Below are 13532 nucleotides of genomic sequence, written 5' to 3' on the forward strand. Positions count from 1 at the left end.
TTTCTGATGCAACTGGCTGAAAGCAGATTTTCTGATAGGTTGATCCAGAAGACATTGCCTAGAAGAAAGTCCCACTAAAATGCATGGCAAGTAAAATCTCGATTTTCTCTTTGTCATTTGGATTCAGAGAAAGACTCCAGGCCCTCCATTTGGAATGAATGCTTGGAAAGGCCTGTGCATAGAATTCAAGCAGTTAGCAGGTTCTCCTGCACCTATACAGAAATGTCCAAATGTTCTCCAAATCCGCCGGCTGATCCAGTATTCACCAGTCACTGATGAGCTCAGGCAGAAATTGCAACTTTCTTTGAAGGTAAGGCAAACCCTGTGAAGATCTAGTGAAGCAAACCCGCAGCTGATCTGTTAAGCCATGTCCGACTCTTCGTGACCCCATGGACCAGAGCACGCCAGGCCCTCCTGTCTTTCGCTGCCTCCTGCAGTTTGGTCAGACTCATGTTCGTAGCTTTGAGAACACTGTCCAACCATCTCATCCTCCGTCGTCCCCTTCTTGTGCCCTCCATTTTTCCCAACATCATGGTCTTTTCCAGGGAGTCTTCTCTTCTCTTCTCTTCTCTTCTCTTCTCTTCTCTTGAGGTGGCTAAAATATTGGAGCCTCAGCTTCAGGATCTGTCCTTCCAGGGCTGATTTCCTTAAGAATGGATACGTTTTATCTTCTTGCAGTCCATGGGACTCTCAAGCGTCTCCTCCAGCACCATAATTCAAAGCTTTCAATAGTACATCTTTCAATAGTACATCTAAAAAAACCTGAATGCTCAGAGAAGCTTGAATTAAAGGACTCACCCTTCCTTCTTTAAATGATGTCCAAGAAATTCCCAGAAGTTCTACTTAATGGGTTAGAACCAATGAGCAAGTCAATATCAGAAGGCAAATCAGGAATCAGAATTAAAGAACAAGTCAGGAGTCAGGACTGAAAATCCAGGCACGATCAGATGGCAAACAGTTTCATCTGACAATACAGAGTCCTGTACACAACGAAGCACTTGTGAAACTGGTCATTTCACACCTTCCAAGGATCAAAGTGTGGAAGAACTTCCTGGCATGTGGGCCAGTGTGAAGATAGTGCAGTTCAGCCATATAAATATGTCACTAGTGTTACAAGTTGTGATGATGATGATGAATGTAATAAACTAATGACTATGTGGGTGGGAATGTGATTCTTTTTGTCCACCCCACCCCCATTTTGCCCATCTTTTTGTCCATTTTGCTTTTCCTTCTATTTTCCTTCATGAAATGTTTGGTGTATCAAACAAACGGCAGTTTATTTCATCATAATGTACTGCAGTTTGAAGGCTCATCTGGCCCAGTGCAAAGTTGTCATATTGTAAGCTGCCTTATTATACCAGGCTAGAGCAGTTGCCCATCTAGTCCAGTTCTCTTTGAACTGAATCTCGGTGGCTCTTCTGGGCGCTGCCATCAGGTTGCTGATCTAACGAGTGATGCTGGGGATTGAACCTGGAACCTTCTGAAGATTTACCACTGAACCTGCCACAATCTACAAAAGGAGAGAAGAATTTGATATACGTAGGGAGCTCCGCAGTCAGATAGCTTTGAACCAGTCCCAGAAGCATTTTAGCCACATTGAATGTGCTTTTTCACTTTAATTTATTTCAGATGTTTGAAGTTTCTTGTGTGCGGGGCAACACCAAACTGAAAAGAATCATACTCAAATGACTTTGTGTGAATGGATTGTTATGTGTGTTCCATACCAGTAACTGTCTCAGAACAGCTTTGAACAGAAATAGTGTGGAGTACGCAGGCAGCAGAAGCACCTCATTCTGTTTATCTATATCTCTATAACTTACAAAATAGATTTTGTCTGACTCCCTCCCCTGGGGGATGCAAAATCTTTCCATATCAATGTAGAAGGAGCATACACATTTCCCGTGAAATTTTATTTCAGGCGATATAGAAGTGTGAAGGAACTGGAAATTAAAGGTACCCTGTTCTCTCAAAACACCACCACACTTGAAGCGACTCTCAAAACCCACCATTTGGCTCACATAGGTCTGATTTCTACAAAAAAAAATGGTTGTAATTTGACAAAAGTTTTAAAATCCATACACGGAACCAACTGTTAGTTTTCACTTTCACCACAGCTTACTCTAAGGAACATTTTTTATAGAAAGTTTATTTTTCCTGTTTCTTCTCCACTGCCCTGTTTTTAAGGAGTACATTGAAAAAATCATGAAGGAAGAAGAAGAAATGGAAGAGATGTCTATTAAAGATCCACGAATGGAAGAAGAGAAGGAAAATGCTGCTGACCTTCTCAAGCTAGTTATGGTAAGGACAGCATGTTTCGTTGTTCCCTTAAATTCAGGTTCCCTTAAATTCCCTTTATAAGGGAGAGTGACACTGCCTTCATTACAACAGTGGCTCAGTTCTGCATTTCCCCAAACCTTGGGGTCTGTTTTCTCCTTCCCTTACACTCTCCTATTTCTTTCCTTTGTAGCGACCCATTGTTAACCATTACTTCTGAACCAGAAAACTCTGGGTTTGCACTTCATTCACTTCATTGTCTCGTAACAGGAACTTTTTCTCTGCCCGGTTCCACTCTGTTCACAGCTGCAGCTGGAATCAGAAACTTAAATGGAACTTCTTTGAACTGTTTTCTTTGATAGCAAGGCACAGAAATAAAATACAGAAACAGAAGAGTGGGTGTTGAGTAAATGGCGGAGCGGTCAAAATGAGATTCTGTTCCTGACAGCCATTGCAAGTAACAGGTGACACTATCTAAGTGTGCCTTAGCAAAAGCAGCTTTTCATTCCCTGCTCCCTCACCAGGAAATGGCTCCAAAGTAGGAAGTGATGCTTGCCGAACTCAAGGCATAAATTCATGGCAACATCTGATTGCTGGTTGGAGAAATAAAAAATTAAAAAGCATGGTTGCAGAGCAGAGGAGTTGAAGAAAAGAGCTTTAAAAACTAAGCTGCAAAGGTGCATGGGTGTTTCTTTGTAGGGATGGAGTGGAAGAGTAGGTGTTTGATGACAGGTGCCAGAGATTCCTTTCCATGCCCTCACTCTTGCAGCCGACAAAAGGAAAGGGAAATGAACATGATGGGAAACGTTAACAGCAGCTGGGCACTGCAAAGGCATCCGTACTTTTCGGTGTATAACACAAGATTGTTTTATTAGAAAATAACATAAAAAAGGGACATGGGTGGCGCTGTGGGTTAAACCACAGAGCCTAAGACTTGCTGATCAGAAGGTCGGCGGTTTGAATCCCTGCGATGGGGTGAGCTCCCGTTGCTTAGTCCCTGCTCCTGCCAACCTAGCAGTTCAAAAGCACGTCTAAGTGCAAGTAGATAAATAGGTACCACTGCGGTGGGAAGGTAAACGGCGTTTCCGTGCGCTGCTCTGGTTCGCCAGAAGCGGCTTAGTCCTGCTGGCCACATGACCCAGAAGCTATATGCCGGCTCCCTCGGCCAATAAAGCGACATGAGCTCCGCAACCCCTGAGTCGGTCACGACTGGACCTAATGGTCAGGGGTCCCTTTAACTTTAATGTAAAAAAAGTGGGGTTGTCTTATACATGGGCAGTTAATAGGTGGGGCAGGGGAGCGGTTGCTGCCACGAGCAGGAGATTGTTATCTGCAGAAGGGCAATTGATTCGTGGCTGAAGCAAGGGCTGCTGCCGATTGGCTGCTGTTGCAGATGTTGTGCTGGCGAATGGCGGCAGACAATTGGTGGCTTCGGTGACATGTATGATTGCCATCGTTGGTCTGTCGGGTGAGGGTTTTTTAGGTCAACAACTCTGGAAACCCCCACCCACATTTTCTTAAATTTGAACCCCCCCAAATAAGAGGCGTGTTATACACAGGGGGGTGTTATACACGGAAAAATGTGGTAACTGTTGTAGAGAGATAGCTAAGGAACAGAAATGGACAGGGTAGAAGGAGGGCAACACCAGCAGCAAGGCTAAATGTCTCTATTAGATGCAGCTGGCTTGATGCCACTGTCATTGAAATTCTATACAATATTGATCCAGAGCAGATTCCAATGTCTGGTTAGCAGAGTAAAAACTTAAACGGCCTCGGTCCAGTATATCTGAAGGAGCGTCTCCTCCCCCATCGTTCTGCCCGGACACTGAGGTCCAGCTCAGAGGGCCTTCTGGCAGTTCCCTCCCTGCAAGAAGCCAACTTACAGGGAACCAGGCAGAGGGCCTTCTCGGTAGTGGCGCCTGCCCTGTGGAACGCCCTCCCACCAGATGTCAAAGCGATAAACATCTACCTGACATTCAGAAGACATCTAAAGGCAGCCCTGTTCAGGGAAGTTTTTAATATGTGACATTTTAGTGTATCTTTGGTTTCTATGGAAGCCGCCCAGAGTGGCTGGGGAGACCCAGCCAGATGGGCGGGGTACAAATAATAAATTATTATTATTATTATTATTATTAAACGCGTTGCAAAAAGCAGAGGCAATTGTATTTCATCCAGCAGAGCTTTACTGCTACTGAAGGCAAATGAGCATAATGGTCACACATCCAGTACATTCAGGATTGGCACTGGCAATGAGAAATCCAGTTGCAGTAGACTTAATTTAAACTTACAATAACTTGTAATAAGTCTAAACCTTGCTTGCAGGTCAGAAAAAAGTTAAAAGTACAGAAGCGGTAATTATACGTATCCATATAATGGGTCTGTCTGCTGTTTAATTTTTAGACTGCAGAGGAGCAATGTGCTGCAGTGGAAATCTTCCTCATATTTCTATCCCGGTCTCTCAAAATAGTCATCTTCTTCCAGACACACATATTGACAGCGGGAATGACACACACCACTGTATCACCAATGCCTTTGGTGCTGTAAGCCCCATAATAGCTGTTTGTTAAATGTTTGGTGTGGCTGAAATGCCATGGAAAATACGTATTTAGAACTACACAACTCAAGCTATGTTTCTTCATTCCAGTCTTTCCCTAACCTTGAAGAACCTTCAGAAGATCTAGGCAGCAGAGGTAAGAGTGAGAAAACGTGCTTTGCTCTTTTGAAATCACTAGTGAGTCTTGTGTGCAATATTTCTCTGCATCTGCCAGAAATATTCTGTGTTAGCTTTTTATTTTATTACATTTTGGGACCAGTAGGGAAATCTTGTTGCTGGTGCTTAAGTAATATCTGTTACAGAACTGCTGGCGAGGAGAATTGCCAGTGAAAATGGTTGGTGGATGTAAAGCTTCTCTTCCACCAACCCTTTCCTCCCTCCTTCTCATAGACCATGCGTGGAGAGGTGCCACCATTTTAAAGGTCTCTCATTTGCAATTCTCCTCATAAAAAAGTGGTTCTGCAGCTCACAATCAGAAAAATAAGTTCTCCTGCCACAAAGCTCTTTGGTGTTCTTGCTGCAAAAGATTAATAGTTACCCCTCTGGAAATTTCTTAACTTTGAAAACAAAAACACCGGGGAAGTAATTAATTCGCAGATATCTATTGACGGCTGAAATATGCATGTATGTAAATTGTGCTCTATGATATACATAAAAATGCATATATAGTATATTTCTGCATTGGTGGACAATGAAGCAGAAGAAAGACCTGTATAAAATCAGGTGATAGCAGCAGAACAGAAGACAACACAGGTATGTGAATGTCAGAACAGATGGAGACATGTTGGCACATCGCTTTCTCTTGTGGCTTTACAGCTCATATTGCTGAAATATATGAGCAGGCAGTGGCTTCACACTCACACCATCCATCAAGGGAGTCGCTTGCAAAGAAAACAGAAGAATATTGGCAGAGGTTCCGGTAAGAGTTCCGTATAATAAGATGTTGTCATAAATGCACAGCCATGACTTATTCATTACCTGTAAGGTGTGTGTTGTTGTAATTAGCCTGATCTGGACCACTAGAGAATTATGCTAACATAACTGTTGTCGCAGATTCCGTCGTCTGCTCTAGCTAGGCCCTAAATCACAAGCTCTGATGATGTGTGTTTTAATTTTAAGGTAAAAAAGTGCTCCTGAGGCTATTGGGAGTGAATTATTTATTCACAGGCATTATTACAGGCCAGTTGCCAGTTGCAGGAATCTTTACAAGTGAAGGTAAAGTTGTCAAAAGATTTCATATATTGTGTTATTTCTTTGCATAAGATGTCAGTGCCATATTTCAAAAATAATATTTGGTGAACTTCTTCATTTCTTCTCATACAGCCAGGAAGAGGCACAGGATGTATCTTTCTGGCAGGTCAAGCTTGCGCAGACCAGGTAACAGTGCTGCTAGTTTAAGGGTAGGATTCAGAAGTTCCTAAGTGGAAGCTGGGGTGGGGTGCAGGGGGAGAAATAATGGGGTTGAGTCTGTAGATTTTGGAAACTCCTGCTGCCTTGCAGGATATCTTCAGGAGAAGAAGGGGCTAAGGAATAAACCCTGCACAAATCCGACAGGTCCCTAAGGTGGTTGGATGGAACCTTGTATTCCCCCTTCCTGCAACCACGCTGGTCCCAAATGTACCGTATTAGCCCAAATATAAGCCACACTCCCCCCCCCCCCATTCTGACCATGAAAAGTTAAAGTGTGGCTTATATTCATGACCTTACGGTATGCAGTGAGGAGCGTAGGGCAAATAGCACCAGGAGTGTAGTTTTCCCCCAAGGATTGGAAGGAAGAAAGCGAGGAAGGGGAAAGGCCACTGGCAATGCAGCGCTCCACCCCCCACCCCCCCCCCAGTATGCAGCTAGGAGCAGCGAGGAAGGGAGTGGCTTATATTCAGGTATTTTTTTCTCTCCCCCCCTTCTATTTTAAAGCTGTGGCTTACCGTATTTTTCGCTCCAAAAGACGCACCAGACCATAAGGCGCACCTAGTTTTGGGAGGAGGAAAACAAGAAAAAATATTCTGAATCCCAGAAGCCAGAACAGCAAGAGGGATCTGGCTTCTGGGATACCGTGTGGCTGTTCTGGCTTCTGGGATAACGGCGCCAAGCCTCTTCAGGACAGCAGGATGAAGGCTCCCCCTGCCCTGAGAGGCTGCGCACGGCTAAGGCAGAAGCCAGGACAGGTGCGTCACTGAAGGGGCGCTGCGCAGTTCTCCCTCTCAGAGAGGGAAAACTGTGCAGTGCACCTTCATTGAAGCTGGAGAAGGAACAGAAGGAGTCCCTTCTGCTCCTCCTCCGGCTTTGCAGGACAGGTGCTGCGCAGAGAGGGAGAACTGCACAGCGCACCTTCAGCGAAGTGGGAGGAGGAACAGAAGGGGCTCCGTTCCTCCTCCCGCTTCGCTGAAGGGGCGCTGTGCAGCTCTACCTCTCTGCGCAGCGCCATTCGCTCCATAAGACGCACTCACATTTCCCCTTTTTAAGAGGAAAAAAGTGTGTCTAATGGAGCGAAAAATACGGTATATTCAGGTGCAGCTTATATTTGGGCCAATACAGTATTGCCCTGCTTTCCTTTGGACCACATGAGGAAGGCCAAGAGGGGGGTCTTCTTGTCTGGGCAGCCCAGGACCTCCGGACACACTGCCCAGGCTTGCACCCCAGGGAGGTCACTTTGGTGCTGCTAATGCAGCCCTTTGACTTCACCCTGGAGGTGTACTCCATTTTCTCTCAACAAAGAAAGAAAGGAGGGGTGGTTTTTCTCCTGTCCTGGCGGGGCAAATTTGCCCAGTTTTTCACTTTTAAACGTTCTAGACTTAACTATGGTCAATCCATAATTCCTGGTTATAAAACAGTCATAAATATAAAACAGTAAAATCGTCATAGTGTTGTGGATTTCTTCTTTTCCTTCCAATTAGGCAGGAAATTGAGGATGGAAAGGAATGTCTTATGAAGATAAGGAACAAAGTCATCCCCCCCTATTTCAGTTCAGAATTTGGCATGGAATTTCTGAATAAGGTAATTGGGATGTGAAAGTTTAGCCGAGTTGGGCTAATACAAACACCTCATTTACACTGTACTGGGCTACTGACAACCTGCTCCTAATAACTTTGCCCTTCTCACTTCTCAGACTTACGGAATTGTGTGTACGGCACTGGTGGACATAAATTTGTTACTCGTATTTTGACTGTTTTTGTTAGAAAGTTAATTTCCTCCTCTGTTTTTTCTTTAAAGCTTCCTGATGTTGAAAGTCTTTCGAAAAAGCTCCCTCCATTCTCAAAGAAAGGAAAGAAGGGACCATTGCTGGATACAATTACAGAATCGGGTGAAAGCAATCTAGGTAACGCTGCAACACTAAATGACCCTCTCTTGAATTTGTGAGTGCTGGCTCCCCATTTGCCCTTACATCCTCCATAGCTGGACATGGTGGCAGTGTCTGCAAGTTGCACAGCATTTTCTCATGCTCCTTGTGTGCTGGTATAGAGCACAACAGGGCACATACCGTATTTTTCCCTCCATAAGGCGCACCTACTTTTTAGTGGGGGAAATCAAGAAAAAAAATCTTCTGCCTGTCTGCTTCTCCCAGAGCTTCTGGGGCTGCTGGGGGAAGCCTGGGTCCCCCCCCCCCCAGCCCCAAAGAGCAAAAAAGCCAAGACAGCGAGCGGGATCCATCCCGCTCACTGTCTTGGCTTCCTCTATAGCCACGCACAACCTCTCTAGCCAGGAGAGGCTGCGTGCGGCTGTGACAATACACCCACCTCCCGCTCCTTAAAGGGTGCGCCGCTCCTGTAGGCTTTTCTACGAGGAGGGAGAAGGGACTGACTGGCCGTGTCAGTCCCTTCTCCCTCCTGGGGAAAAGCCCGCAAGAGCCACGCGGAGCTTGTGTGCGGCTCTTGGGGGCTTTTCCTGCCTGCCTCCCCCCCCCCCCCCCGGGAGCAGGGTTTGCCCTAAGTTTGTAGTATTGTTAGTTTGTCAATGTAACTATTACCTTGTCAATGCCGCTATTATATTTCTCTAGGAATGCTGGAGCTGTCAGACAGAAGCAAGACTTCGGGCAATACGCTCACTAATTCATCAGGTTATTCTGTAATCTGTGCTGAAGTTTACCCAGAGTTCTCCACAACAGGTAAAGTATTTCAGCAGGTCACTTGGAAAAGGAAGTCATAAATTAGACGTGGCAACAAATAAAAGTTTTGTCAGCAGTTGAGAACTGGCAAGCTTGCATGCTGGCTCAGTGATAGATGAGCAGACCTTCGTGATATTTGACTACCCCTAGGGAGGAGCCAAAGGGACGTGGGTGGCGCTGTTGGTTTTGAACCTAGCAGTTCAAAAGCACGTCAAAGTGCAAGTAGATAAATAGGTACCGCTCCGGCGGGAAGGTAAACGGCGTTCGCCAGAAGCAGCTTATTCATGCTGACCACATGACCCGGAAGCTGTACGCCGGCTCCCTCGGCCAGTAAAGCGAGATGAGCACCGCAACCCCAGAGTCGGTCACGACTGGACCTAATGGTCAGGGGTCCCTTTACCTTTACCTTAGGGAGGAGCCAAAGTTGAAAACTAGAGACAGCACTTAGTGCTAGTTTCCTTTGGATGGCAAAGCACTGGAGACTTGACGTGCCTTCATAATATGTACTCCATTTACTAATAGAAACATATCTCATTATTTACTTAATTTATTTCTAACTCACTCTTCCCAAAGGAACCCAGGGCCGTCAAAACAAACATACATACATTTCAAACAATCAACTCACAGTTAATTTCAAGGGTGCCAAGAATATTGGATTTGAGCTATGAAATACCTGGTTGAGCAGGAACATCTTTAAATTCCTCCAGAATGTTAATTATGAGGGAGGGAGACACGCCTCACATAATCATAATTATAATCATAATTTTATTATTTGTACTCTTCCCCTCAAACATTAAAACCTTCCCTATACAGGGCTGCCTACATTCAGGGAGGGCATTCCATACAGAGGGAACTGCTACCAGAATCTGTCTCTGAAACTTTTCTGAGACCCTCTGAAGTGTTCTATATTTCTGTGATTAAAACGGCACAAATTTCTGAAACTAGGCCTTGAAGCACAAAAGTGTGTACAACGCTTCACAGGGTGACAGATGCCCAATTTTGGTACCTACAGTTTACCTTTTACGAATATAACCTTTAAGTCTAAATGTATTGTTGTTTGCCCACAGTCCTTAAATTACAAAAGCTTGCTGGTATCATAGAATGGATAGTTCAGAAAAAGTATCAAAGGAGAAACTTGAAGAAGCCGATTTGGGGAGCCAGTGTTTACAGGCTAGTAGCGTTGCTCTTAAGAAAGGACCTAACTGCAGCATAGGGTTGCACTGGAAGAGAGCTATATAACGTAAATGCCAAGTATCCTTACTAGTAGCATGTTGTTTCAGGGATATTTCTTCCAAAAAAGAAAAAAACAGTCATGCATTCTGCAATTAGGACTGCTACTACTTTTGGAGGGACGCAGGTGGCGCTGTGGGTAAAAGCCTCAGTGCCTACGACTTGCCGATCGAAAGGTCAGCGGTTCGAATCCACAGGGTTAAACCACAGAGCCTAGGACTTGCTGATCAGAAGGTTGGTGGTTTGAATCCTCGTGACGGGGTGAGCTCCCATTGCTCGGTCCCTGCTCCTGCCAACCTAGCAGTTCGACAGCACATCAAAAGTGCAAGTAGATAAATAGGTACCGCTCTGGCGGGAAGGTAAACGGCGTTTCCGTGCGCTGCTCTGGTTCGCCAGAAGCGGCTTAGTCCTGCTGGCCGCATGACCTGGAAGCTGTAAGCCAACTCCCTTGGCCAATAAAGCGAGATGAGCACCACAACTCCAGAATCAGCCACGACTGGACCTAATGGTCAGGGGTCCTTTTACCTTTTACCTATCCTTTCCTTTGTTTGTGATTGTGTCTTTCTTTATTCATGGTCAGGCCACACCTTGGTTTAAACAAATGGGTCTGCTGATATACCACATCTAGTTTGGCCCCGAAACAAACCACGTAAGATAGGGGACACCTCCCAGAAAGGGTCGTTGGGATTTGAGCAGATATTTGGATGCATGCCGCGCATGCATTTCAGAAAAGAAAAACGAATAGCTCTGAATTAATTGCGCAAGAACTGTAGAACTGGACTCGTGCAAAGTCTGCAGTCAGCCTTGGAACTCTCTTCATTTTCAACAGAAATGGCTGAGAGTAGATTGGAGATTGTCTTTGAGCCAAAACTCCAGTCTCTTCTGGTGGATGCAGCAGGATCCCCAAGGAAAGAGAAGGTGAAATTGCCTGTGTCCATACAGAGAGACAAGACACACTCTGTACCCAGGCGAAAGGTAAGAAAGTTGATCTTCCATTGTTCCACCATTTCTACCCTAACCATGAATACAAACCGTAGAAGTATAACTTCTTTCTTAAAACACTTTTTTTCTTAAGATGCATCATCTGCTAATATACTGATGTAATAGTGCTTAGAAACCTGCACAATCCTTTTAACCAAAGACAACGGTGGGACAAAATGAAAGTGGCTCTATTGCGCTACATTTAGCATCTTAAAAATGGCGGTCTGCCTCCTGCCTTGCATTGGCCATTGAGAAATACCAGAGCCAATCAGAAGCAGAGGGAGGCCGCACAGTTCAATGGCAGCTCACACATCTTGATCTCTGCTATCTCTATCTCCAATTAAAAGAACTTGGGTGATCGGGTTGAGAAAGACTTCTCTCTGCAAGATATGTCAGAAAGCTATTGACAACTCCGTGCATTTCCACGTGGCAGGCCATCAGCTCTAGGTCAGCCATTGTACATCCGCTTAAACATTCAAGTTGCGTTATTTCTACCCAACAAAAACTGCCTCTTTGCTTGGAATATAATGTTAGGGACTAGGGCTGGTCCCAGGGGCTGCTGGCAGCAGAGCTGGTGGGAGCAGAGCTGGCATTGACTCTGTTCATCTGTGAAGGCGACCATATTTCTTGCAAACCTCTTATAGAGGATTTATTACAGTTGAGCAGTTTACACGTTTTGGTGACTAAATAAATACTGGGTTCCCCAAGAGGCAATACGCAACATCAGGCATCATATATTGGGAAAATCCAAGATGGTGGCCATCGCCCAGAGACCCAAACCAATTGCCAGCATAGCTTTTATAATCAGTTCTGCTGCCACCACCGCTGCGTAACATCTCACCCTATTCTTTCCACAGAAGTAATTGACTGGCAGGAGCAGGAAGCAAAGCATCTGTGCCCTGTGGAGATTCTGGGGAGGTAACAGTTCTAGGCAGGGGCCCAGGTTGGCACTGGGCAGAGTACCACTGGCAGCCCTGTCAGGTGCCCATCAGTGTCTGACGCTGGTTGTGTTAGGTATCTGAGTTAGGGGTTCCGGGCACAGAGCGCCAGTCTACTGCGAAGCGTACGAGTTCTGTGAATGGAGGATTGCTTAATAATGGGTCATTTTTCTCAGGCCAGCTTTCCTTCAAATTTAGGAGTAAGTTTGGCCTCCCTAATCCGTGCTTCTCATTCCTGCAGGGTGAAGACCCCGTTTCTGGCAAAGTTCACACATGCTCTGCTACAGCAGCTTCGCAGCAAATGTCAGGCTTTCTTCTCATCCCACCTAAGGTGTCATTTGGGGTTCTCAAGGAGGGCTGCACTTACAAAACCATAGTAGTCCTGAAGAACATCGGGATGAATTTCTGCAGGTTGGCATATTTATTTATTTGAAGCACCATATTTGTTTCCTTGCTCCAATATGTTCGGCAAGACTTCCACAAAACGATAAAGGTGTGCAGAGAAATCTTGGCAATCATGAAAAAAGCAAAAGATTCTACGTTTCTGCTATTTTCTTACTTCCTCACCCTGTCAGTGCCAACCAACAAGCTAGCTCACTTTGTTTCTTGGCAGGTTTCGGGTGAAACAACCACCACCCCGTACCGGATTGCGAGTGTGCTACACCCCAGGGCCTGTAAGTTAGGGGGTGTTTGTCTTGTTTTTTTCATGTGCTGGGGTCCTCAATGTTTCAAGAAGTTGCTTAGGAGGGAGGAGTTTCCAATATTGCAGTGGCAGCAGCTTTCTGAAAAAGGCATTCGAAGCTATGAAACCCTACCTGAATCTCAGTTTCAGCTCTCATAATCCTGACAAATCTCAATTTATCACGAGGCAGGCACACTTGGCCATCCCCCCAAGTGCATTCTCCAGTTGCTTTTCCTGCCTTGCCTAGGAAGAGTAGCTCTCTTGCTTAAGATTTTTCTGAACTCCTGCCTGTTTTACTTCCCCGCTCTTCTAAATCTGCAGCTCTTTGTTTTCCTTCTCTGTTAAAAAGAAAGAAAAATGGAATTTTATTTTCTGATGCTTAACCACCACCACCACCCACCCCAGCGACAATGAGAAACATCATTTGGTTTAAAAAAGGCCGCTAAGCCAAAAGACATTCCAATTGTCTGATCTAAGGACAGTCCTCAGAATAATTTATCCAAAGGGGCTTCCGCTATGATACTGCCCATTCTTCTACAGCAAACAGTGTAGAGCACACATCTTTTTTTTTGAAAAGGTGCGTTTGAATTCTCTGCACACAGCTTGTTGCTCACATTGGGAACGACTTGCTCTATAGTAAGGCTGGTAAAGAGGATTCTGTTGGGGGTGTAACATCCATGCATCTTGCTATAAGGCGGCACCATCTTGAATGTTGTAGGCAAGGTTCTCCCATTCCTCATCCATTGTTCCCCTGGTCCTTGTTCACTTTTT

The 13532-nt window shown here is 45.2% G+C and overlaps 1 protein-coding gene across 2 annotated transcripts in view; it reads left to right on the forward strand.

The window, feature by feature from the left end:
- SPAG17 (sperm associated antigen 17) overlaps window positions 1-13532 on the forward strand; it is a 75665-nt gene that overhangs the window by 60868 nt on the left and 1265 nt on the right. The window contains exons 36-46 of one of the 2 annotated variants that reach the window (XM_081893606.1): window positions 128-310; window positions 2185-2298; window positions 4919-4964; window positions 5645-5747; window positions 6152-6205; window positions 7723-7822; window positions 8039-8144; window positions 8823-8930; window positions 10990-11135; window positions 12321-12490; window positions 12693-12753. In XM_081893606.1, coding sequence (XP_081749732.1) covers window positions 128-310; window positions 2185-2298; window positions 4919-4964; window positions 5645-5747; window positions 6152-6205; window positions 7723-7822; window positions 8039-8144; window positions 8823-8930; window positions 10990-11135; window positions 12321-12490; window positions 12693-12753 — 1191 coding nt within the window. Of the gene's footprint in view, window positions 1-127; window positions 311-2184; window positions 2299-4918; window positions 4965-5644; window positions 5748-6151; window positions 6206-7722; window positions 7824-8036; window positions 8145-8822; window positions 8931-10989; window positions 11136-12320; window positions 12491-12692; window positions 12754-13532 lie in introns of both variants that reach the window. The other variant, XM_081893607.1, reaches the window with a different exon arrangement.

Source organism: Podarcis melisellensis, assembly GCF_964234715.1.
Source record: "Podarcis melisellensis genome assembly, chromosome: 17".
In the NCBI taxonomy this organism is placed as follows: domain Eukaryota; kingdom Metazoa; phylum Chordata; class Lepidosauria; order Squamata; family Lacertidae; genus Podarcis; species Podarcis melisellensis.